The following is a 24566-nucleotide window of genomic DNA, read 5'->3' as shown; positions in this document are numbered from 1 at the left end:
TCAAACCCACAAACTCAGAGAATCATATTTTTTCAGACTTCATGTTTGGGTTAGTACCTTATCAATTCTGCCAAGATAACTGGAAAGAACACAAAAACAACTGAGTAGCCTATATAATATGTTCATGATCATTATTCCAAATGTGGAGTCTCTAAGAATTTCCTGGTATTGTTATTTCCTCTTCCAGCAACTCAAAATAGATGACCGGAAATAATCTAAACATGTGCTAACAACATCGTGTTCTACCTCACTTCGCGTCAGGGATCCTTGGGAAAAGCGCTACAGTAGCAACGTTAAAGTTAGAAGCAAAATCCAAACACCTCCACACTATTTTACTTCCACTTATGAAGTCTTTAACTGGGTTGCTATTTCTCCTGGTGGCTAGGACATCATTCTCTTATGGCACCCAGAGAGAACAAAATAGATTTCAAAGTGCAAAGAAGCAATTGACAGACAGCAGTCTACAACCATGTAGTAAGGGCATTCATCCAAATAGATTTTAATACAGATTGTTTCTTTGTCCAATTTATACCGTGACCTGGATGTAAGTTTCCCCATCCAAAGTAGCAGCTTTAAAAATTGGGATATTTGGTAACACAGAGAGCCTCTCAATCCCTCCTGTTAGTGCTACTCAACTTAGACACACTAATGAACACCAAAACATAGCAAGAGAAAAATGGACTTTTTAGGTCAGTGACTATGACATCTTTCTGAAATTAATGGAAAGTTGAGTACCAAGTCCCTGTTTCAATTAATATTCATGCAATGTAAACCAGGTCCTACAACAGAAATTAAATTATATTCTTGGTGTTCAAAATAAGAGATGTGCACATCAATCACTGAAATTTGAATCTTGAAGAACATGGTGTGAACCATGTTTTTCCTGTTGCATATGAATTACTAACACTAAGCTCTTAGCTATTCTGAGATGACTCTCTTGCTGCAACCAGAAATTGTCAAAATCGGTAATACATAGTAGCAAGCTTTTTTCATTTAGAAGAATCGCCACTTCCTGATGCACAAAGATGTCTTCCCAAATAGCTTTATCCAGAGGATCTTGCTCTGTTTTCTAAAGTTATGCACTTACTCTATTAAAGTTATGAGTGCAAAGAAATGAAAAAGTATCTTCCACGACTAGAAAAAAAAGCAAGACACTTCAGACAACAATATACAAATAGACCACAGTGAAAAACGTCCTTTAAAACATTTGAAAAATAAGTAATTACAGTTCCTACAGTGAAAAACGTCCTTTAAAACATTTGAAAAATAAGTAATTACAGTTCCTACCTGCATTCCCTAAGCATGCCAGAAGCTCATTCCATATATTATGTTCCCTAAAAATCCAGTGCACTGAGCTCCCCTCTCCTTTAGTTCAGACAGTGAAATGCCATTCTTCCTACATTTTCCCACAGCAGGAAACTCAGAATATCTCCCTCTTTCCTCCTCCCATCTCGAATGCTTTTTAAACACCTCCTTCTCATTTGGAGGAATCAGTGTGCCACATTCCCTCCCATGCTGAAGAGCAGTATGGTTCCTGTGTCAAGAGCTATGCATGTATTTTTGTCTCTCCCCAAGCAAAAACTTTCTAGATAACCATGATAATAGGGTAAGGGCAACTTCTCTCCATTCACCTTCACATCACTATGGGTCAGGTTTTCCCAAGGAAGCACACCAGAAGAGAAGATATAAAGAAGAAATATTCCTACAACTGGTTGAGGGAGGCTCTCAGCATAGCAGGAAGAGCAGCTTTTTGAATTCAGATGGCTTTTCGTTCCTTGTTTTCACCAAAATCAGTAAGGTTTGGCCGCTGAGACCCAGGCATCAATAATGGCCACTGCTGGCCTCAATGTAAGCTATTAAAGAAACATGGAAAAAGTCAGGGGATATCTGAAATCTGTACTCCCCTCACACAAATGTCCTATGATGGTAAGTAACAATTACACTACAGATATTACTTACTTACTTTCATTAATGATCAGCGTTAAATACTGTAAGTTCTTCTTCAGGCGACTCCTAAGTTTTACGTGAAAGTTAATTACCTCAAGGTCATCCAGAGAACGAGTAATACTGAATCGCTTAGATCTTCCAAATGATCTTCGAACAGAAGAACGCGGTGGAGGAGCCTGATTTAACCCCACTGGATGTCCAAATTTTGCACCCTAAACAAAACAGAAAACATACATTATTATTTTACTTCTTTATTTTTAGTACATTGCTGATTATAGCAACAGCATCTGAACTTTAAGCGTCAATACGTACAGAATTCGAAGGAGATGGATTTGCAAACCTGTACCAGGACCACAATTTCAACGCAAGATAGTCACATGCCCTTGTAAAATCATGTATTAAAATCATTAAATTTATTACTTATCCTATCTGAAGTTAAATATCATAAATATTCAGCTTTAGCCGTCAGTTAGGTTGCTAAAGTGTACACATGCTACATGTCAGTATTAGTAGACAGAGCTTAATTAAAAGCAAGACAATCCTAGCTCTTTACTGTCTTAACTGGAAAATATTTACCATGACAAAATATTTGTTATTTCTTATACAAAATCACCATCCTAGACACCAGCTCTCCTAGCTTCTGTTGGAATCTTTCTGTACACTTTAAAAAAAAAAATCTTCCTTTCATATTTTTTTTAACGGCTTACTACTGTCAAGTCCAACTTTTTAAATTACACAGTACAAAATGCAGGAACTTCTGTTCTGAGGAAAGCAACTACCTCACCTGGATGCTCCATGACTATAATTAGTGCTGCAATAATTGAATCTAATGGTTCTCTCTTTTCCCCATGGTCATACTCTTTCTCCTTAAAAAGTCACCAGATGTCAGTTAAGCTACAGCAGCTCAGCACATACATATCCAGTTTATGCCAAATGGCAAACTGTAAGCTTAAACCTACGAGCGGGCACAGAGTCAGTGACTGGTGCTAAGCAGATGTACATAAACGCACTACATTATGCAAACTTGTGATTACGTGCCTGAAACTTTGGATTCCTTTTGCTCTAACATTCAAAATGGGGAAAATTCCTCCCTGTCTTCTGAGGCTTTTTCACTTTAGAAAATAACAGAGTTTAATTCAGAGTAAATTTTCTTCTACTTCATTTCAGCATCTTTTCATCACAGTAAGCTTAAAAATATATCTAGCATTACTTTTAGAATTGCTTATTGGCATCTTCATAATATTTATTAAATTTTATATTTATATTTGTTTCTTTGGGCAAGTTCCTGTGCTCTCAGTTCTGAAATATTTTGGTATCCCTTTGATCACTTGTTTGAATGTCTATATAAGTCACATTAACCAAAATAACAACCCTAAATTTCACGTTCTTATAATCTCATGCTAACAACCACTCATACAAATAGAGAAGAGCATCGAGAATATTATACAGCCTACTTACTGCGATATAAGATAAGGTACCCAACAGAAGATGTTTGCCTGTTAGCTTATCCCTATTGAGTCAACGCAACTCTTTAGCAACAGGGCTCTGTCTGTCACCAGAATTCACAATCGACTGTTTACAACCTCGTAGAAATGTCAAGACGTAATACAGTATACAGGAATCTGGACCCGAAGTATGAAGCAGGGTTCATCACTGCCACAGGCTGAGACCCCAGCTTCTTCATTCAGTATTAAAAGTGATCCATTTTTATATGAAAACTCCTTCCCTCCCAATTTTCAATTTACTAAGTTTTTTTTTTATTGGCTGAGAAGAAAATTGGGCAGGTTCTGCCAAGGAAAACTGGCAACTGGAGATTAGCTTCTAAAGCTTTTAAGACAACATTTAAAAGTGCAGTATAAACAAGATAAGATGGCTTTTGCTAAAATGAACAACTAGATGTGATAACAGGAAAGTTGCTCTCTGTAAATGTTCCCAGAGAGCACCCACTGGAATGGGGACAGTTCCTGTCTTTCTGAGCAACTTTTAAAATCATCTGCTCATCCAGGCAGGTAGCACTGAGATGGTTCACCCTTGGCTCAAAGCTTAGGGTCATAACGGTCTTTCTTGTCTAAACACAAAACGTATACCTAACTGGAGTAATTTGTGTCAAACAGCAAACACCACACTAACCCCTGTTTGAATTCAGCAGTATCCATTCCCACCACTGCATAACATATCAAAACACAAACATGGATATTCCTACACAAGTGCATTCCTGTTAAAGCAGCACAAATGTATGTGTACAACTACTAGGTTTCACCACTAATTAAGTATGACCACACCAGTTTTGCCATTTTTAATCTGTGAATTAGTGAAGAAACAGACTATGAACAACAGCTCAGTAAATTCTAAGACTACACCATCAGTGCAAGTGCAACGGGTATTATGAAACCAATGAAATAGTTACACAGCATGGACTCTGCTTAACGGTCTTTCACGTATTTCTCAAAACAAGATGCATTCCACAGGGGACTTCATCTTTCAAAAAAGAAAACTGGTGAAAGGAAACAAGGGAAAAAAAACTATCAACACCAGTCATATCTATTTTGAATAACAAATGCATTTTCACTTTTCCTTCTAGTTCACCCCAAAAAGAAAATAAACTGTCCAGTATCTGTTTAAATAGTGGAGATTTCTGAATACGATTCTGGGAAACTAAAACATACAACTAGAGCACATACACTCAATTTTTAAAACAGTAACATTACATCTCAAAGGAACAAACTGCCTGAAGACAAATCTAATGAGATTCAACTGAGAAGCAGCTTCTAGATAAGATTAATTATCACCAGATGCCCCATTTTAGAAGTAAATGCTGCTTACCTATTTGTGGTCAGAAACATAACAAAGAGAAAGAGGGAGAGTGGACAAAAAGCCACTTGCAAATTGTGTGGTAGTAGAAAAGAGAACAGTAAATTAGTATCCAAAATTTTTATTTACTCTTTTTATATTCTTACATAAAACTCAATACTGAGCCTTTGATCAAATGGTAAAGATAAGAGCAGGGGGGAAAAAAGACTCTGAGAATAAAACAGTGCTTAAGAAACTATTACAAAATATAAAATCCACTGAGCTAACCATTTCCCCAACCCATTTGGATAACAACTGCAATTAGTAAAACATTTTCAACTGACAAAAATCTCTTCCTTACTCTGAAGAACCAAATTAATAATCTAGGAAATTAAGGAAGACATTGCTTAAAAAAAAGCTTGCAGTCCACAGAGTATTTAATTTCCTGATAATGGTGCCAAGAAGTCTCCCTTTTCATCCTTTTTTACTCCATTCCAGACATTCAGACTATGAAGGCAGACCTCCTTCTGCAGATCAATTAAAAAAATTGCCTTGCATACACACATGCACACAAATTAAGAATCAATCACGTAGCTTAAGCAAATAGCAACATTTTGGCAAATGTTTTTCATGGGAATCTGAAGCTGGAAATAATAGCATCCATGACATCAAGAGAGAACAGCCATTGCAACTAGAATGTACTAATCAACATGGCTAAAGAAATCCACAGTATTTGAGCAAAGAGATTGCTAATGCAATGACTGCTATTAATATACATTTTGCAGTCTGTTAGGCATAAAAATTATCATACTTTTAAAAGCATTTATTACACTACTAAACAGATATTTTAAAAAAAAAAATATTAAATGAACCTTTAAAAACTTCAGAGTAGTATACTACATAGAATCATAGAATCACTGGGTTGGAAAAGACCTTAGAGATCATCCAGTCCAACCGTATCTGTCCGCCACTAAACCATATCTCTCAGCACCTCACAACATGACCAACAAAATGCTGTTTCATTCACTATCAGCTGCCAAACTAACACACTGGTACTTCCTACATGAACACTGGCCTGTGGTTTTGGTTTTTTTTAAATACAAATTGCCTATAAGCCCTAGACCTATTTGCTGTCATATGTAAGGATTCTCTTACAGAAATACTATGTAGCTGACTCAGTAAAGAAAACTCTAAAAATACCTAGATATTCAAGTCAATCTAAGAAATCCTATCACAGAAGAGTATTAGAAACTCAAGCCCATCGGATACTAAGTGTGTTCATTTTAGGAATCCAGAAACAAACAGAAAAGCACAGAAATTTGTGAAAACAATACATCCTCTCCTTTTTGATATACAGATACTTACACCCCTGCTACTACTATCTATCATGGTGAAAGTACAAATTAACATATCTCTAAAAGCCTTTATCCTGTTTGATAAAGATTTGTCAGATGGAGAGCAAAAACAACAAAGGATTAAAGGAATTCACACACTGATGTTCTAAAAATTCAATTTCTTTTTCCATTCTTATAACAAATTAAAAATTATGAATTAGCATGGACTGAAATACCAGTTAAGTGTAAAATCATAACGGAATAAACAGGACAATGAATGGGTCTGGTTTTTTAATATATGATTAAATCACCCTTTTTCCTTAGGCTAACAGGAAACGTCAAGTGCAAATAACATTCCCCTGAAATAATCATCAATCACTGACCAAACAATAATCTTTCAAATACTATTATTTTTTTAATTTAATTTTTAACCTGCTTATTTAGCTTTGTGGATGTTACCTCCTAATCTACTTGACAAGAAAAGCATCTAAAAAAAGTCACCAGAGGAGGATTGATATAGCAGCAGTTTGTGACTATGTCTGAGTGAGAAAAGTTTCTGTTTGATAACAAGAAAGGTATGCAAGTACAAATGAAAAAGCAGAAAACTTTGTACTTCAATTATTGGCAAGACAGAGGCAGTGAAAAAGCACACGGCTCCTTAGCCCGCAGAGGGACAGAAAGAACAAAAACTATCCAATACAAGGTGACTTGCACAAATCTAGTTCTTTAAAGACAAAAAGAAAAAAGATAGGCTCTTAGTAGCAATTTCAACTAATAAGTTAGGCACTAGTTCCATGTAACATTTTTTTCAACAGTTGCGCTGGCTTAAAGGGCTTCGCATATACCTCTGACCACTCATGCCAGCTCCCAAACTGCAGCAGGCTGCCCCCTCATCTCCACCTATAATTTACAAAATTAAATAATCCTGTTTCTAGCAAAGAACCACGGATAGCCATGACAACATAACTGATGATGCTCAGTGCCAGCTCTGGCCTGAGAGTGACGGGAACTCTTCCAGATGGTAGTACCAAAGAAATGCAATGTGAAACTATGATAGTTGATACGATACACTAACCTCGAGATTGAGTGCACAGAAGCAAGCTGATGAAACCTTATCAATTATTCACCACCCAAAGAAACCAAACACCTTCAGAAAACATCTTCAGTTAGCTTAAAGAAATTCACAGCTATAGCATGATATGTTCTAGCAAATGCACTTACCAAATATTAAAACTTTTTAAGTCATTCATAACAACCTGAAGTTTCTATTTTGTACTACATGATCTTCGTGTCTTCCTACAGTTAAACATGTCTTATCCAAGTATCTGAATATAACTAATAAAACAATGAGGTTCCTCTCCTCTGATACAACCATTTTAAAGCTGAAGGAACAGGAGGGAGGTAGCAAGGAGAGGACACTGGCAGCTCTTGCAGTACAAGAGACTAAGGAAGCAGGAGATTCTTGCTAGGTTTTCAGGGATCCTTGACAGTGACAAAATACAGGGAAGCTGGCAGTAGCAATCCAGAAAGGGACTTTTGAGGCTTAGGCCAGCTTCACAACATCTTGCAAATTTAATCTTTTCATGGAAAACACATTGGAGTTTGTGACATTGAGGGGAAAATAAGAGGGCAGAATCTTACGGGACAGAGATTTTGGCTTCTTTATAGAAGAGCAGGAAGATGGAGAGGTAAAATACAAGACGAAGAGCCAATCTAGAAAGTTAAATAAACACTAACAAGTCTGATAATCTACATTTAAGGAAGGATGCTTTCCAACACTTTTAAAACTTTCACAATGAAAGCTAATCTCACAAGATTCACAAACATGTGAGTGAAATAATATTTTTAATGTTTGAGGAAAAAAAGCATAATTAATTGAATATCATGAACAAAGTTATAAGAGCTCTAAACCAAAACTATAGTTACCGTTATGTAATAATTTTCATAGATGTTGCCTCCTCCTCCTGTTCAGTTGGAACGAGTATACCATCCTCTGTCCTGACTGTTTAAGATAATCAACACAAAAGGACCACACACTTGCTAGAATGGTGATGTAGGACTGCTTGCCAGCTGGATTAGAAAAATTCACCACATCGGTTTGGGGAGTCTTATACAATCCAAGCAAACCAGAGCAAGAATGCTTGCAACAGAAACAACCATCACTACCCAGGCAGCAACTGGCCATCCTGCTCCAGAGAGTCAATTCTCCAGGCAAGCATCACCCTATACTAAGTAGTCCAGTAAATTTCATTCTTTTAACTGAAACTCTATCTATGTGTGCCTGTACAACACGGTCAGTTTGAGTACTGATTTCTGATTAGTTGCCTCAAAATGCATGTTACTGAAGGAAGATGCTTATATTCACAGAAAATTGTGAGTATAAATTTATATTTAAAAAAGCAACAGCATCATTTAAAAGGCCTCCATTTACGGAGCTCAACAAATACAGAATCTGCTATGTTCTTTGTGTCACAGAACTTAATCATACTAAATATAAAATCATCAAATTTTAATTTGTTCTACTCTTATTTCCAGCTATTGAAGCTTTAAAAAACTCTCACAACTTTTAGGTTTGACTCTGTGACTTTGTATGGTAAAGTGCATAATAGTTGGGAACCCAGATACACATACAGGTTTCAGATAAGTTGAAACTTCTGTGGATATTCAAAACACTCCAAATTCTTTCTAAGATGTTAAAGAGCAGAAGGGTCAGTCTGGAGCAGCAGTTCACCTTTACTAAAAATGCAGGTTTAAGACTTCACCAATAAAGTTCCTAATTTAGACCCTTCTGAAAAGGGATGGGAAACAGGGACACCAGAGTAATGCCAATATAGTCAGTGCACAAATCTCAAAAAATACTGCAAGTCTTAGAGGTTCATAGAACAAAGTAGTTGATACAAATATTATTCTGTCATCAATATTAAGTCTCAAATCCTGCTCTGGACCATTTGGCTTAATCTTCCTCTGTGTCCACCACCATCCATAAGTGCCCATTTTTCTGATTATGGGTCCTGTTAGCTGAGCTCCACTACAGCAATGCAGAAGAGGCAAGACACTAGGCCATGACCTCCCTTTACCCCTCATCCCATCAGTCAGTATCACATGCTCCTCCACCCAAAATGTGACAGTGCAAACTTGCAGGACTGTGAGGGTCTACAGGGCCTGAGAACAGGATGGATCGAAAAAGAGGGTATGTTGGGTTAGGGCCTCTCATACCTTTAAAGAAATAAAAGAATCTGGAAGGTAAATGGGAAAAGACCTTGCTGTGATCCAGTCCCCTGGACCCTAAAAGGAGCAGAAGCAGTAAGTCCTGGGGTACAGGCAGGCACATGGATACAGAGTGCTCCATACACCATGGAGCCAAAAAAAGAAAAGTAACACCCTCCAGGCTGTCCTGAGCTGCTGCCATTATCACAGACTGCCATTACCTCACAAAATTGATTGGGGGAGGGGGGGCAGAGGGGGAGAGTTAATTAAAAAAGTCTAGTATCATTCAAACTTTACAGACAGCTTTTCCACCGGCTTTAATTGCACTGCACTCCCTGTAATTATTTTTTTTTTTTTTTTTTTTTTGCACCAGTATGGCAAAGGATTCAAATGGTATTATTCACCATTACCGGTCAGCAGATTTGATCACCGGATTTGATCACTTTTAAGAATACCTCTTTACTAATCAGATTATAATGACATATTTCACTGCCTTCTAACAATTACATGGCATTTTTAATGGCACTTAGGCCCATAATATAATCAAGAATGACGTAAAATTTCACGTAAGATTTCTATGCGCTCTGAGGTGACATAGAAAAGAGGCTGTCCTGTCACACTGGACATCCAAGTAAATGAAATTTACTGCTTGTCTCCTGTACTAAGCACACTAGGCACAAAACACTGACCACCTACATTTCAGTATTATCCTAATCCCTTTTCAATCAAAAAAAACCCACGTGTTGATGGTATTAATGCAGATGGAATAGTAAGACCATTTTCTCAGTATAACTAGACAATAGCATCTTGTATGAGTTGGAAGGCTATTAGCTGAAAATTGCAGAGGAACAGAAAGACCTGAGTACACTAGGGGAAAACGTGGGGAAAATTACAAGGACACACATAACAATTGGTTGCAAATCATACTGAACATTAGGTAGGCATTAGCTGGGAACATTAAGTCAGTATGGCCCAATAATCAGTAACAATGAAAACAACAAATGAAGAATCATCAGAAAAGCCAAAGAAATCAAGAAATAAGCTTTATGAATAGACTGCCCGCTCACACATCTTAAAACACACTTATGCTTTTGGTCAATCCATCTCAAAAGTAATATAGTACAACCAAGGGAGGAAGATGACAATCATATAAAAACTTCTTTATGGTAGAAGACTAAGCCCACTTCTGCTTGGAATGTGACTGGTGGTTGAAGTTTAAAACAAAATAAATTACTAAGAGAAAATAGAGAATAAGAGTGTTCAGTATTTCTTATGATAAATATTAGCAGGCATGAAATGAAACCGTATGGAAAGTAAAAAGTTATTTTCACAATAACCTTTCACAAAGGCTATTACACACAATGATGTGGATAGCGTCTCTACTAGAGGAAAGTCTCCAAATCACGTGCTACAAAAAACTAGAAGGATATATTTTTTTAATGCTCTTCCATGATTTTTCTAAGCAGCTGCTCCTGGCCAGTGTCCAAAATAGGATACTGACCACAATATTGGATATCTCATCTGATACATATGGCTATTTTTACTGACCAATTACAAAATAGGTGTTAACCATCAATGTCATGTGCTATGAGAACAAAGTAAATAATATATGAAGATGTACTGTATGCAGTATTAACAACAGAGACGGGAAAATGCAGGCTATAATTACACAAAAGCTTGACCAGGAAATCAGCATAAAGTTTTGGTCACTTAGCTCCCAGAAAGAAGAACTTAAAAGAGAATAATTTCAGAAAAGGGTACTGAAGTACTGGAGAACGAAAACTTGGCTTCCCAGAAGGCTGAAAGACTAAGCGCTTTACATCATACAAAATGGATGCCAAAAGAGAATATGATTTCTATGCATCAACAAAAAGGCAAACACCAAAGAAAGAGTCCCTTTGACTAAAGAGGGCACCAGCATCAGAAGAAATGGGTATAAAGCAGCCATGAATAGATTTCAGATTAGAAAATTTTTTTAAAAGTTTCTAACATTATAGTAGTGATAGAATATTGTTCCTGTAGAAGGCAGGGTGCAAACATATTTTGTTCAAAGGTACAGCTGCTAAGTGTATGGAAGGCATGATAATACATGATTGCCCAAAAGAACTGGAATTTGGTTTGATGATGCAGAACATGCTTTTCTGACAGTCTTTGCAAACTTATTGATGTCTTAATGGCTATTTTATTGATGGGATTAATTTTCAAGTCTTTCTCTTGTGGCTTCATTTTTCCATGTTTCAGTTTAGACACTTGAGGTAAGTTTTAATTAACAAAATTAAGTATAGAATTGCTGAAGACCTTTACTCCATATTGATCTATTTCCTCTCCAGTGAACTGGTATTTTACAGCTCCTTTTCTTCTCTAAATTATCTCAACTATTACTGGGGTCTATCTTCACATCAGGCAATAATTTTATAACCTCTTATCTCACAGCTTCTACATTTAAAACTTAAAATAAAGCCATTTTTCATTATTTCAATTAATTCCGTGCTAATTATTTTTCTCCACACTATATTTTTCATTGTTTGTTTCTCAAGATGCTACTTTCTCCTGTGACTATGCAACTCAGAAGTAGCTCAGAAATACTTAGATGGCTGCATCACTTCTTAATCGTCATTATGTTAATTGGAGTCCAAATTTACATTTGATCTAGAAAACATTTAAACTCTGGAATAATGAAAAAAATTCTAAAGCTCTAGTACATAACTTTGAAATGAGAAAATGTCACAAAGTCAGCATTCCTCTGCAGACATTTACTGTCCAGATTTTATCTAATTTCTTCTTCAGAGAAAAGCACACAGCATTATTTTGGCTTTTTCTACATTTTTAAAGATCCTAGAACCATTTTTTTACTCATTATTTTAGAAGATTACAATACATATGAAAGGGCTGCATAACACTACTAAACATTTAATTGCTTTTCATTTTCTCATAGCAAAATGTATTAGAGGACCTATTTTGTACAAATGCTTCTTTGCATATTAATTCACATTAGCACATTCTCAGATCTAACTTGGTGTTTGGGGTTTCAGCTGAGTTCTCTTTAAGGTATATATGTGCATCTCATATCAGATCAAAGCTTATAATTCCGAAGTTTAACATTAAATTGTACTGCATAAGAATAGCAATCCAGCTGCCATTAATTCCACATTATAAACAGCTGGGGTGGAACAATTTCAGCTAGTGAGCAAACAGAATTGTAGAGGAAAGGGAAAAAAACATGTAATTTACAACAAAAAACAAATATTGGGACCACACAGCTTTGCCAACATTGTCTTTGCATCTAGAATATCAGCCTTTCAGTTAGTTCACCATCCAGTTACCACATTATTGTTGGTGCCCATGACAGAAGTCTTACAAAAAATGTGAAGCAGAAAAAGGTTTGTAAAAATCAATACCCAAAATTTTAAAAGGCTTTATAATTACTTTTTAATAGATTTGTCATATTCACTCGGAATAAAACTAGTACACAAATACTAGTTATTAAGCTCAGGCTGTAAAACCTCTTGTGATCTTAAACGTTATACATCCTTCCACATTACTAAAACTGACTTTTCTTTTTTTTAAAAAAAAAAAAAAAAAATGGTGAGAGTTCAATGCCTACCTAAGATTCTGTCCTCATGGAGAGAAAACACAAAGACTACACCGACTGTTTTGAAGCCTTCCAGTGGAAAAAGGAGTATTTTCCCAGTAAAACTTAATTTAAAACAGTAATGGGTAGACATATTTTTGGCCAGGCACTAGCTCGAAAACAGAGAGTGAGCATTGAACAAAATCAAATGTATTATATTAATTTAGCCTAGAGGGAAAGGAATGCTTCCCCGTTCAGCAATTTCTCAAGTCCCTTGCCAATCGTAACATCCCCCGATGTTTTCATATTGCTTATGGTGTTTTTCTTCAATGAAACCCAAGATTATGTAAAAGGGTGAGTAGGTAAGTGACTGGAATTTAGTGGGATGCTGAAGAAGGTGGAAATAACAATGCAACAGCAAAGGTAGTTTGATGCAAAAGGAATAACAAACAAAAAAGCAGAAATGATTCCATTCCCACTGAAACCATAACCAGACTCTTTGGCTGCTAGTCTCACAGACCTCGTAAGACCACACACCGCTACCCAGTATCAGTCTTAGAGTAATTCTGAAGCTTCACACCACCAGAAATTTTCCTTGGTTATTCTGAGGTTGAAAACCACCTTACCTTCTGTGATCTGCCTTTTCAGTGAATTTCAGCAACATCATCAGGTCTCCCACTACTTGTTCCAGTCTGAAGCCTACAGAAGTCAGGGAGACCCCGAAAAAGTCTCATAAAATGCTTCAAGAGAAATATGTTCAGATGAAACTTTTAAGAAACACGGGAAATGTGAAGTTTAATAGAAGAAATAATTTGAGGTATATGGGTCAGAGACACCTTCCAGTAAATCTCAGTCAGAAGAGGCAGAATAGAACCTGATTCAGTTCTCCTCTTGCCACGTACAACACCCATTTTAAAAGCCAAATATTAAAAAAACCCACAACCCAGCAACTCTGAAAGTATGAGTTCAGTATTTAGGGATAAATTCCTTACAAAACAAAACATCATGCCAGCCAGTAACACTTAATCAAATTAGGCATTTTAATTGTTTTTCAACTATTCACACTTATATTGAACTTTAAAATACTTTATAGCAGTGTAAAGAATATTAATATTTAAAAATTGTTTTTGCCAATCATTACAAAATTAACCACAATTCTAATTTGTCACTTGAAAACGTCATTGTTAAAGGGACTACAACACTAAACACAAAGCCTAGAAAACATGTTTACTTCTTTGTAACCTGGGGTCTGAAATGCCATACCTATTCCTACCCACAATAAACATTTCCCAGTTCCAGTTCTGAAAGTTCCATTTTAAAGAGATGTTCACTAGAGCGTTCTCACATCTGCTTTTGTGTTCGGTACCAATTCACAAATGTTTTATTGCTGTAGCTATAGTATCAAGAAAGAGCTTATGTCCCTCTTACCCCCCACTAGTACTGTACAGTACAGCATATTTTCCTGAATGACATGCTGTGATCATCACTGTTTAGCTGCACAGCAGTTCTGCTAGATCAGAATTGCAGCCAGGATCTCATGTCCTTTCCCCAGTGAAATGAAAGCTCCAAGGAAGTCGGTACATAATACCGATGTGCAGAGTACCCCACAAAATACTAGCTTTGGTAACCTTTCCTCCCTCTAGCGGCTTGTATATTCCCACTCATATGATATATTGCCCTTCAGTATTAATGTAAAAGACAAAAAAAACCCACCTTAATTAAAAAGTAATTTAAGGACTGCTCTGCCAAATGAAGTATTAGACTCGGCCACTAGGTTGTAAAAATACGAATGTAATCCCCTGTGGCCACTTCATATACTTTATTCCATGACTGGAATGTGACCGAGCATGCTGTGTAAAAATGAGTCCTTACCACTTAAAAAGGTCACAGCAAGCTGAGGATGTGCAGTTTGCTAGAACACAGCATCTAACTCATCTGAATAATGTTTTGGAATAGACAGCCAAGAAGCTCTTCTCTTCACACAAAGCAAAAAGCCTGAATTTCTGAGTATCATTCACTTACGAAAGCAAATTAGTTGCTTAATGCAAAAAGATTTTCCCTATTTCCACAGTACCTGAAGAAGAACAGAAGTACATTCATCAACATCTTCTGATTATTTTCATTACAGATTTAAGATAAGAACATAGTACTATTTCATCTTTATTAATTACTCTGAATAATGCTAAGTGCTTGCAAATTATTTCAAAATTTTCATGAGCTTTTTTCATCCATTTCAGTAGCCTTCAAATAATACTGAAAAAACCCACCAAAACTAAAATGTAAAAGAGGTTCAGTAGCCTTAATGAGAAGACTAAATGCTACAGCCACGTTGGAGCATTTTAACTGTGTTTCACAAACAAATTTGTTATTAACCAAAAAACAGAATGCCTATTTTATTATTAAATAGACTTAAAAGGAAAGATTAATGGAGATATTTAGTGTTGGAACATATACTCTGCTATATGCTGATCTGAGTGATACAGTAGATCAAATATTATTAGTTTACCCACATATTGAACATCTTTCTTCTTAAAGTGTAAAAATTCCTATGAGATTTTCATTAGTATATTCTTGACTTCCATGAAATAAATGTTCCCAACACTTCAGAAATATTTATTTAGTTTTAAAACTCTGTGAAAAGAGTCTGATTCATATTCCTATCCCACTGCGGACACAAACACGTTGCAAAGACCCACAGCATCCCATGCCGCTGGTCCAGTTCCCCGAAAGCACTTGGGCCCAGCATCCATAATGCCTCTGCACCAGGTGCTGCCTGTGAAAAGGCCTTTTCTTTGGTCCATCAGCAAAGAGATCTTGAAACATGTAGTCTTCAGGGTAGCTGACAGAACGGACTGTTAGGTGGTTTGGGTGGGCAATGTTTACAAATTGAGTGCTTCCATTTGGATTATTTCTATTTGGTTTTCAGAAAGTGTGAATCGATTGTATTTAAGATCACTTGAAATTTAGTACATTATTGTGGGTCTGGAAAACGTTGCTGCCTGTAGCAATCACATCACCTTAAAAATACACTATTGTATAACCATAATATATACTGGGGTGAGGTGGGGGGGTATCATTTTCAGCACAAAAAAAAGCATACAAAAGAATGTATGAGAATGTTGTTGTCTTCACCGTGCAAGAAAAGCAATAAAAAATAATTTCCCTTTCCACACCAAAACCAAAATGTTCTGCACTCTAATCCCCCAAAAGTCTACGCCAGAGTGTGACGCCAGTGCAAATATTTCGTTTATAACTGTGTGAAATAACTAATGGATCTCTCCTGTCATCCACTTGGGCAGCAGCTGGGCACTTTTAATCAGGTGAAAAAAACCATTTTTTCAAAACCAGATTTGGATAGCATGATGGACACCTAAGTCAATCATATACGCAATACTGCCTCATGGAAGGACAAACCTTCTTGGACACTACTTTCGAGTATAAGGTTCTGCCTTTCCCTGGAGTCAGCAAATGTTCTAGATACAACTCTGCTGCTAACCCTTCTAGTGCACGACCAATGACCTCCACTTTCCTGTTATCAACAACAGACTCCCATGAGATTAGTTCCCTCAACAACAAAACGTGTGAGACAGGGAACAGTATGTAACTATGCTGGATACCCCTCCCACTCTTTTTTTTAAATCTTCTTGCTTTGGTTTATAAAAGCCTAATAGTAGACAAAACAAGTAGATGAAGCAGTAATTTGGAATAAAATTTGAATTATAGCTGAGTGGCAGTATGTTAGATTTGTGACCTAATAGTGGACACTATAATCACCGCTCACAACTAACCTTTGAATTAGCTAGTTGTACCGAGAGGTTAGCTGGAGTGAATTTTTATAATAAAATTGCCTTATTCAGTTAAAGTTAAAAGCATATAACACAAGCTTTTGACTAGTGATTAGACTACATCTCTATAAAAATAAATTATCACTAAAATAATAACATTTGCAAGACAGCCTTCTGTTAAAAAGGAATCAGACTTAAGATCCAGGCTGTTTCCATTCTTTTGCTGCTGGAGGTCAGAAGGAACTGAAGTTGCTAGAATGTCATGTCTCCTTTTATTGCAATGCCACTGCAACATTTGGAAACAATGAAGAGACAAGAAGAAATGTGAGAAAGCTCTAACAGACACACTTCCAGCAGAAATACAATTCCAAAGCTGCACTTAATTAAACAGGAATACGCAAAGCCACGGCAAAGGAGAAAGAACCATATTATTTTCTTCATCTGAAATTCTGTAAGTTATATAATACATGTTTATATTTTAGTATACAAATATCATGGTGTAAAAGTACCATGAGCTGTTGGGGTTTTTTTGGTTTTATTAGCTACCAGTATCAACATATTCTTACCTTCTTATCTTCTTTAGACTTCCCAATACTGTGAGGAGGGCCAAATTTGCTCTGCATGCAAAACATCTTCTTAGACCATTCATTTTTATGAGATTTTAACTGCGGCTGTCCAAAGCTGCCATCGACTCTGTATCTGTCAGCTGGAATCTTACTCATTGGCGGGGGAAGAGTTCCACAGTTAACACTTGACCAGCCATCTGTAGAATCGGTGTACGACTCCTGGTCGCTAGCATTTCCCTGCTGCCATTCTTGTAAAACATGCACCGGCAACCACCTTTGATTGCCTATGCCAGCAGTGTTTTTCTTTGACGGGGGTACTGAATTTCGGGAAGAAACCAGTGGAACTTCAATACGAGCAGAAGGACCTAAGTGCTTGCTTACATTTTGGGACTTATCATTCTGAATTACTTCTAAAGGGATGTTTCCTTCTTGTTCATGACAGAAGCCGTTCCAATGGGAAGCAGGCTGGTTTTGTCCCCTTCCCAGTGGATTTTCCCATATGCTGTTAGGAATGTGTTTACTCGGATTGCTCCCTAAATCAACTACCAGAACTCTATTATTCTTTTCTTCTTGGTTAAAATTTCCAATTCCACTATCACTGTTACTGCTTGTACTATTATTCTGATGAGCATCTGCATCACCGTCAAGAAAAGCCCTCACACGCATTCCCTCAATCAATTCCCCCATATCCCTATACAGGACAGAAATAAACTGAAGAACAGGAAGAGATGATGTTGGAAACTCTAGACAGCCATTTGTGTCCGGATCTGCTGTACATTCCAGTCCAAAACGTCTTGCTATACCCTGGTGAATTTTATGATGAAATAATTCAGGATCCACCATAAAAACATGGCAAGACGTCCTCAAAACCCCTTCATCTTCCTGAGCCAAGCTTGCATCATCATTTGTCTGCATTGTAACTAGTCCAAAGAATCTCCTATCATCCGGGCAAACAGCACTGAATGCCAGTTTCTCTGCAGGATATTCTGCCACTACACCTGACCTGTCACTGCAGAGCTGAATACAGTCATGCATTATCTTCATCATCACTAGTGAATGGATTTTTTGTTCTGCCCTCAAACGTCTCATGCATCCCCGAATAGCTTGCAAACTCTCGTTTTCCAAATTTGAGGTTGTTGAAGGAAGTTCAATTGAGCCTAGATAACCTACAACCATGGCAACATTTAAAATGCTGGCATCTAATCCAAAGTCTTCTGCGCTCTCCAGTCCAATTCTAAACACTGAATCATCATTCAGGACTTTGGATATTTCTTCCTTGGACAGCAGGTTTGGATTGCTTATGCTTTCATTGCCAGTTTCAGCAGAAATAGCAGCAGAATCTGAAAACGACCTTTGTTTTGGTGCAGAATTACCCGAGTTGCCAGCACAAAGAGTGGGGTTCTCAAAGATCATGTTGAAAATGCCACCAGACTGCATTTCTTCAACAACTTTCTCTGCTCTGTTTATACCCAGAGCTTTAGAGTCAGGTTTGGGTTTCAGCCACCCCTTCCCATCATAAAAACCAACTTCTTCATCACTTGAACATGAATCTAAGTGACTAATCCCTTCAGCAATGACCATGTGCAGGACTCCAGAACATTTTCCTATAAGTTTCACTACATCTTCATGAGAGGCTTTTTTCACATTGATTTCATTAACCGCAAGTATCTGGTCTCCTGCTTTAAGTCCAACATAATCTGCAGGGCTTCCTTTCATAACACAACTAAGAACACAAGGAGCTTGTCCAGAAAGGGTAAATCCATAACCTGCTCTTCCTCTAGCAACTTCCACACTTCTTATCCGAGGAGGAACATGCATGTTGAGTCGACGTTTGACCGTTTCCCCTGGTCTATACATTTTGGGTTTTTTTTCCTGAAATAGCAAAACTTTTAATCAGTCCATTTTTTGGTCATGTTTCAAGAGTATCACTCCTTCATCTGATGAAGCTCTAAAAAAAGAAAGAAAAAAAAAAGACATTTTCATTCCCAATCATATTTCAGTTTTTTTAATACCCAGTATTCCCTTTATTGTTCAGAAATACTGTCAATGAATTGTACCAAAAAACTACTGCTAGAGAATTAACACAAGACTCAAAACAATTTGAAAAGAACAGGTACCACAGTCTTAATTTTACTAATGAGAAAGCCATAGCAAATGTAAATAAAGTGGGTGTCCAAAATGGCAATTAAAAATTAGAGCTCAAGTGTATCTACTTATCCCACCGCCCTTTATACTCAATGTACCAAAAAAGGTACCAAATGTATCCACATAAAATAGGTTAGAGAAATTACCCCTGGAGTTGCCTGTATCTCTTCAATGACTGACCTGACTGTAAAGGCAGCTTAAAAGAAGTATCTCAAACTTTTAACTTTCACACCTACATTTCAGTTACATATGCAACAATAAATGGACATCCAATCATGTATGAGACCAAAGGGATCCAAAATCAGATTTACTGTTACATCGATCCATTCATCTAAAAAGTAACGTGTCAGAAAGCAAACACTAAGAAATGCATTTCAGCCTGTCATTCCAGCATCCATGTGTTTTAGTTTTGATAAAAACTTTCAAAAAAAGAGGAAACACATGCTGCCAGTATTAATCCAGTCATGACGTCACAATTAAAATAAAGCAGCTTTATATGAACAGCAAGAAATAGTACATTTCAGTGTATTTTGGTGTCAACACTGAAGTCTGGATGTCTCGTTCCAATTATACTCAGGTAAATTTCATTGGTTTAGAGAGGTTTCCTCCATTAAGCAGGTTAAAACACAAAAATGTTTTAACATCAAGAATAAAAGTGACAACTTGTTCAACTTTTGAAACTATCCCCTTGTTGCATGATATAAACTCTTACTTCCACATGTCTGGAGGATGACTGATTGAAATAACTGGAGGACTACAGCTACATAAAATTACAATAAACTCTGCCTGAGCAAGTGAGAACTAATCTGAAAATAATTATTTCTCTGAGCTGGTCCACAGGCTTATTCATAACTCAGTCACACTGTACCACAGTTAAAGCGTATAATGTACTTGAAAGCGAGTATCTTGTATATGTGGGCAAAATGCAGGCAACATTTTAGATAAATAGTTACACCAATTATATATATACAGACACAGAGAGACACACATTTGTTTATCCTAAAGTGTTAAATTAGTGGTTTCCAACCTACTACTTGCATGGAAGAAAAATGATCAAGAAATCCTTCTGACATTGCTTTCAGCTACAGAAATAAAAAAACCTCACGCTCAAAACGTGATGCAACTCACAGCACACTGCTTTCACAGTACTTCTGCCTGGTATAGAACAAGCAGAAGGATGGTGACTTCAAAGATTCTACCAAGAAAAAAAGAACTCCCCCCAAAAAAAAAAAATCAACTTTGGATCAAAGTTTTAACTACTTAACTACATAGGAGCTGTTTGATTATGAAATTTAAAAAAATAAAAAAACTCCACCCACACTGTTGTTTCTTGAATATTCTGCTAAATACTCAACTACAGGATGAGATTCCCTTAGGATTTGGAAGGGTGTTAAATAGGACAGCCTTCAAGATGCTACAGAAGACATTCTCTTGGCTTTACTTTTGAGTTTTACTTTAGGTTTTTTTGAACAAAGGGATATCAGGTTTTTGTCTCCGTGGTGCAGCTCTGACTGTTTAATGTGGTATGGGTTTTGCGAATTATTTTAATATCACAATTATCTAGCTTCAATAACAACAGTTCCCCTATATTTTGAGAAAATAACTTAGCTTTAAGAAGTAATGAAACTTCACACTTAAACCTTTGAATGGAAATCATAAGAAATGCTTTGCAAACGTTTAACCAAACTCACAAGTTGCTGTAAAAGACCCCTGTCAACTCGCATCCAGTCTCGTGCCTTAAACATAGATTGACCTTTTCCTGATGAGCCTAAACTTGTGAACCAAGACACCACTGTGCGCTCATCTATCTCCAATTAGGTCTGGTACTTTCTGAGAGTAACCATTAAACATTTCAAGCTATAACTCTTCAACAGAAAGGAGAAAAAAAAAAAAAAACAACCAACCACAAACTAACAGCCCAAGAGTAAAACTTGTATATATTCATGTTCCTCGATAGCAGATTTCTATTTAATATGCCTTACAGTGAATATTTCTGTTCTCAGTTGTCTGGAGAACAGCCTCGGGTACCTTCCAAAACTGTGCTGCTAACCTGGTCAACATAAACCACTATAGTATCTGGCACCTAAAAGTGAGATACCAGCTTGCAAGAAGAAAGGGAACTATTAAAAGAGTATTATATTATAAATAATCTGGGAAAAAAAAAAAAATAGCAGTAGTTACCAAAAAAAGTAAGATTCAATAGTCCAATGTTGAAGTGACTGATTAAAAAAAAAAAAAAAAAAATCTTTTTTTTCTTTCTTTTTAATCTGTAAAAAAAATACCCTAAATGGAACTATAAAAAAACCCCCCACAATAAAAATGTAGTTAGGCTGCTCTGAGGAAGAAGCAAATCTCAGCTCTTACTTCATGATTCCTCATTTGTTACAAGAGGATTCTTTTTAACTCTCTTCACAAGTCAATCTACCTGTTTTCCTAAACTATGCCTCTTACGCCCAATTGGCACGGGAAGGTCATTCCAAAACCTGACCATTATAAAAACAAAACAGCAGGCTGCCAATACATTAATGATGGAGCTCCAGAGGTGCCAAGACATCCAGCTATTAGTTTATTTGTGTAATTTTGTAAGTGTAAACTAGGAAGTAATTCCAACATTAAGGGGTTTTTTTGCTATTAATGTAGACATACACTAAAGAAAAAAAAGAAAAAGAAAAAGCAGTGATACATCACTGGAAAAGCCATCTCTTCCCTGCCTCAGTAGCTGAATATTATTGTGCAGTTTTTGTGCCAATTACATTAATGACAAATAACAGCTCACTAAATTTATCAAGGAAACCTCAATATGAAGGACAAATGTAGCTCTTCTGCAAGAACCCACAGCATTCAAATCTTTCACTGCAACAATGGCATGACAGGCAAATGGAAAAAATAGAAAAATAGTGTTTCTGGTAACCAGAGATATTCCAACAGATTAGCTGAGTTACAAACTGTCAACAAACTAGTTCAAAACTAAATTATTAAATTAACTAATTGCCTACTTTTTTTTCTTTGCCAATTTGAAGCCTGAAGCTAAAGAGATATGGCTCAAAAATGGCATAAACTTCCACAGTTTCAAAGTCTGAACATCCTTTTCCTGTAATAAACTAAAAAAGGTGTAGTGTATCCAGTGAAACAAAGACATCATTTCAGTTGCACTGATATAAAGCTTTGTAGGTGTCTCTGTGTTCACAAAAACATGACACTATATAACCTGTGATAATTGTCACAAGCAAAAAAAGATGAAGTGAGTTGAGCTGTTGATTTTCAGCTCAAATTACACACTGAATCGTACTGAGCCTACCAACACCATCCTACTGTAATTACCTCTAATAATTCTAGCACTAAATTATATTAATTTTATAGCATAACTACTTTCAGTCATATACAGTAAGTCAGAATAACAGTTACACCCCAATACTACACATGGCCAAGCTTACTTAGACTTTCTGCTATTGCTGTGTATGATAAAGCAAGTCTCAAAGAAAAGTCTGTGCAATACCAAAACAGTTTAGTGAGTATTACGGGAGAAAACAGGCCTATAAAAACAGAGTAATCTCTAATACATAGTAACTGTATCTTAAGCAAATAATATATTTGTGACATTTCAATATACTTATTAAAAAACTAGAAATATATAAATTCTACTGTCCTTTGAAGAACACTGCAAATAAAAAATTAATACTATGATTTCAGAAAGTTCATTAAGCTTAGTAATAGGACACAGAACAAATACAGTCTACAAAATATTTCACAGGACTGAAACACAGTGTTTCTGTTGAAAACACTAACAAGTACAAATTAAGAGTTGTTCAAGTATGTTAAATAACATCAGCTTTGTCACAGGTCTGCAAAACCAAAAAGAAATAGGAGTTTTCTGTCAGCATACATTCTGGTCTAGCATTTCAATCAATTTTTTTTGGGGTATAAAACACGAAAAATAAGTTACATTTGAATTGTACTTTATCCCACAAACACTGCATTTCTTTACATAATGTTTTTATGTATCAGTGTACCCTTTCATGTGATTTTCAAACCCAGAGAAAATAATACTTATTTGCTTACATTCAAGGGAGAGAGATGGTTTGTTTCCTGCTTCTGCTCTTGTTAACTCATAGCAACAAAGAGCAAACAGAAACAGGAGGCACACTTCACAGTCCGTGTTAAGACTTAACAGTCTCAACAGTTACAGAGGGCAACGAAGGAGGGAGCATGTGAAGTTGAAGACTACATTACTGACCACCAGTTCATTTTGCAAAGCCTTTGGAAATACTCAGCACTACAGCATCCATGTTAATGTGGTTTGGTGGCATTTTCTTTTTCTTGAAAAGTGGGAACTGGTTGGCTCAATAGTGAGACTGTAAGAGGATAAAGCATGCAAAGTGGAAGTGCATAGAGAAGAGAGACTGTTCCCACATCCCTCACACAAGCCTTTAAGTATTGCAAAAGACTTCAGCATAGGTGCCACTCATTAAAGCAGAATCTTCACAAATGATGCCACTACAAAGCTCAAATGAAGTTTTAAAATTTGAATTCCACTCACTATTCAAATGTGGTACATGTTTACAGACAAGTTACACGAGAAATGTAACAGCACAACCTGTAGAAGACAGCTACCAGTTGTTTGAGAACTTGGACGGGACAGTATTTTAAAACAAATCTTATAAGCATTTCACAATTGGCAAACCATGCCATTACGTTTCCTGTATAAGCAGCAACTGCTTTGCCAGAAAACAATTAGGTACACCTAGCGCAATCATTCAAAAAAATACAAACTTTAATTACTAACAGCAGGCAAAAAAATGGTTAGTAAAAGCTCTTCTCACAAAGAAGCCAGTCTACAGAGTAAAGAACACAAATAGGACGTTTGCTGTTTTGTCCGGCAAGGCTCGTGCGAGTAAAGACGAAGTTTTCTAAAGGTATTGTATAAACAGGCATATGTTTATCACGGAGATTAACTTATGTGTTGTTATTTAAGAAGGTGAAAAGGTTTTGTTGGCAGTTAGGCATTTTTTCCCCTTCTTTATTGCAAATACGTTCCAAAACTGTTGGGACAGAGCATTAAAAAAAAAAAAAAAAAAAAAGGCGACGTTTCACGACACGCGCGATCTGCTCAGGAATAAAAAGCGGCGGGGAAAAGGTTTTGGGATGCTTTCCACTCACGGCGCTTCCACGCAAAGGCGAGAGGCAGGAGGGGCGCGTGGGAGTCCCGGTGCGCCGCTGCGCA

The 24566-nt window shown here is 36.6% G+C and overlaps 1 protein-coding gene across 1 annotated transcript in view; it reads right to left on the bottom strand.

Annotated features, from left to right (window-relative positions):
• Positions 1–19057, bottom strand: part of RGS12 (regulator of G-protein signaling 12) — an 81861-nt gene extending 62804 nt beyond the window's left edge. Inside the window, exons 1-2 of the mRNA XM_010149068.1 lie at positions 17201–19057; positions 2040–2159 (exon numbers count right to left, since the gene is read on the bottom strand). Of these exons, the coding sequence (XP_010147370.1) occupies positions 2040–2159; positions 17201–19057 (1977 nt within the window). The remainder of the gene's footprint in view (positions 1–2039; positions 2160–17200) is intronic.
• Positions 19058–24566: the final 5509 nt, after the last annotated feature.

This window comes from Eurypyga helias, unplaced genomic scaffold (assembly GCF_000690775.1).
Source record: "Eurypyga helias isolate BGI_N326 unplaced genomic scaffold, ASM69077v1 scaffold27843, whole genome shotgun sequence".
In the NCBI taxonomy this organism is placed as follows: Eukaryota; Metazoa; Chordata; class Aves; order Eurypygiformes; family Eurypygidae; genus Eurypyga; species Eurypyga helias.
This window is presented reverse-complemented; position numbering and strand designations above follow the sequence as displayed.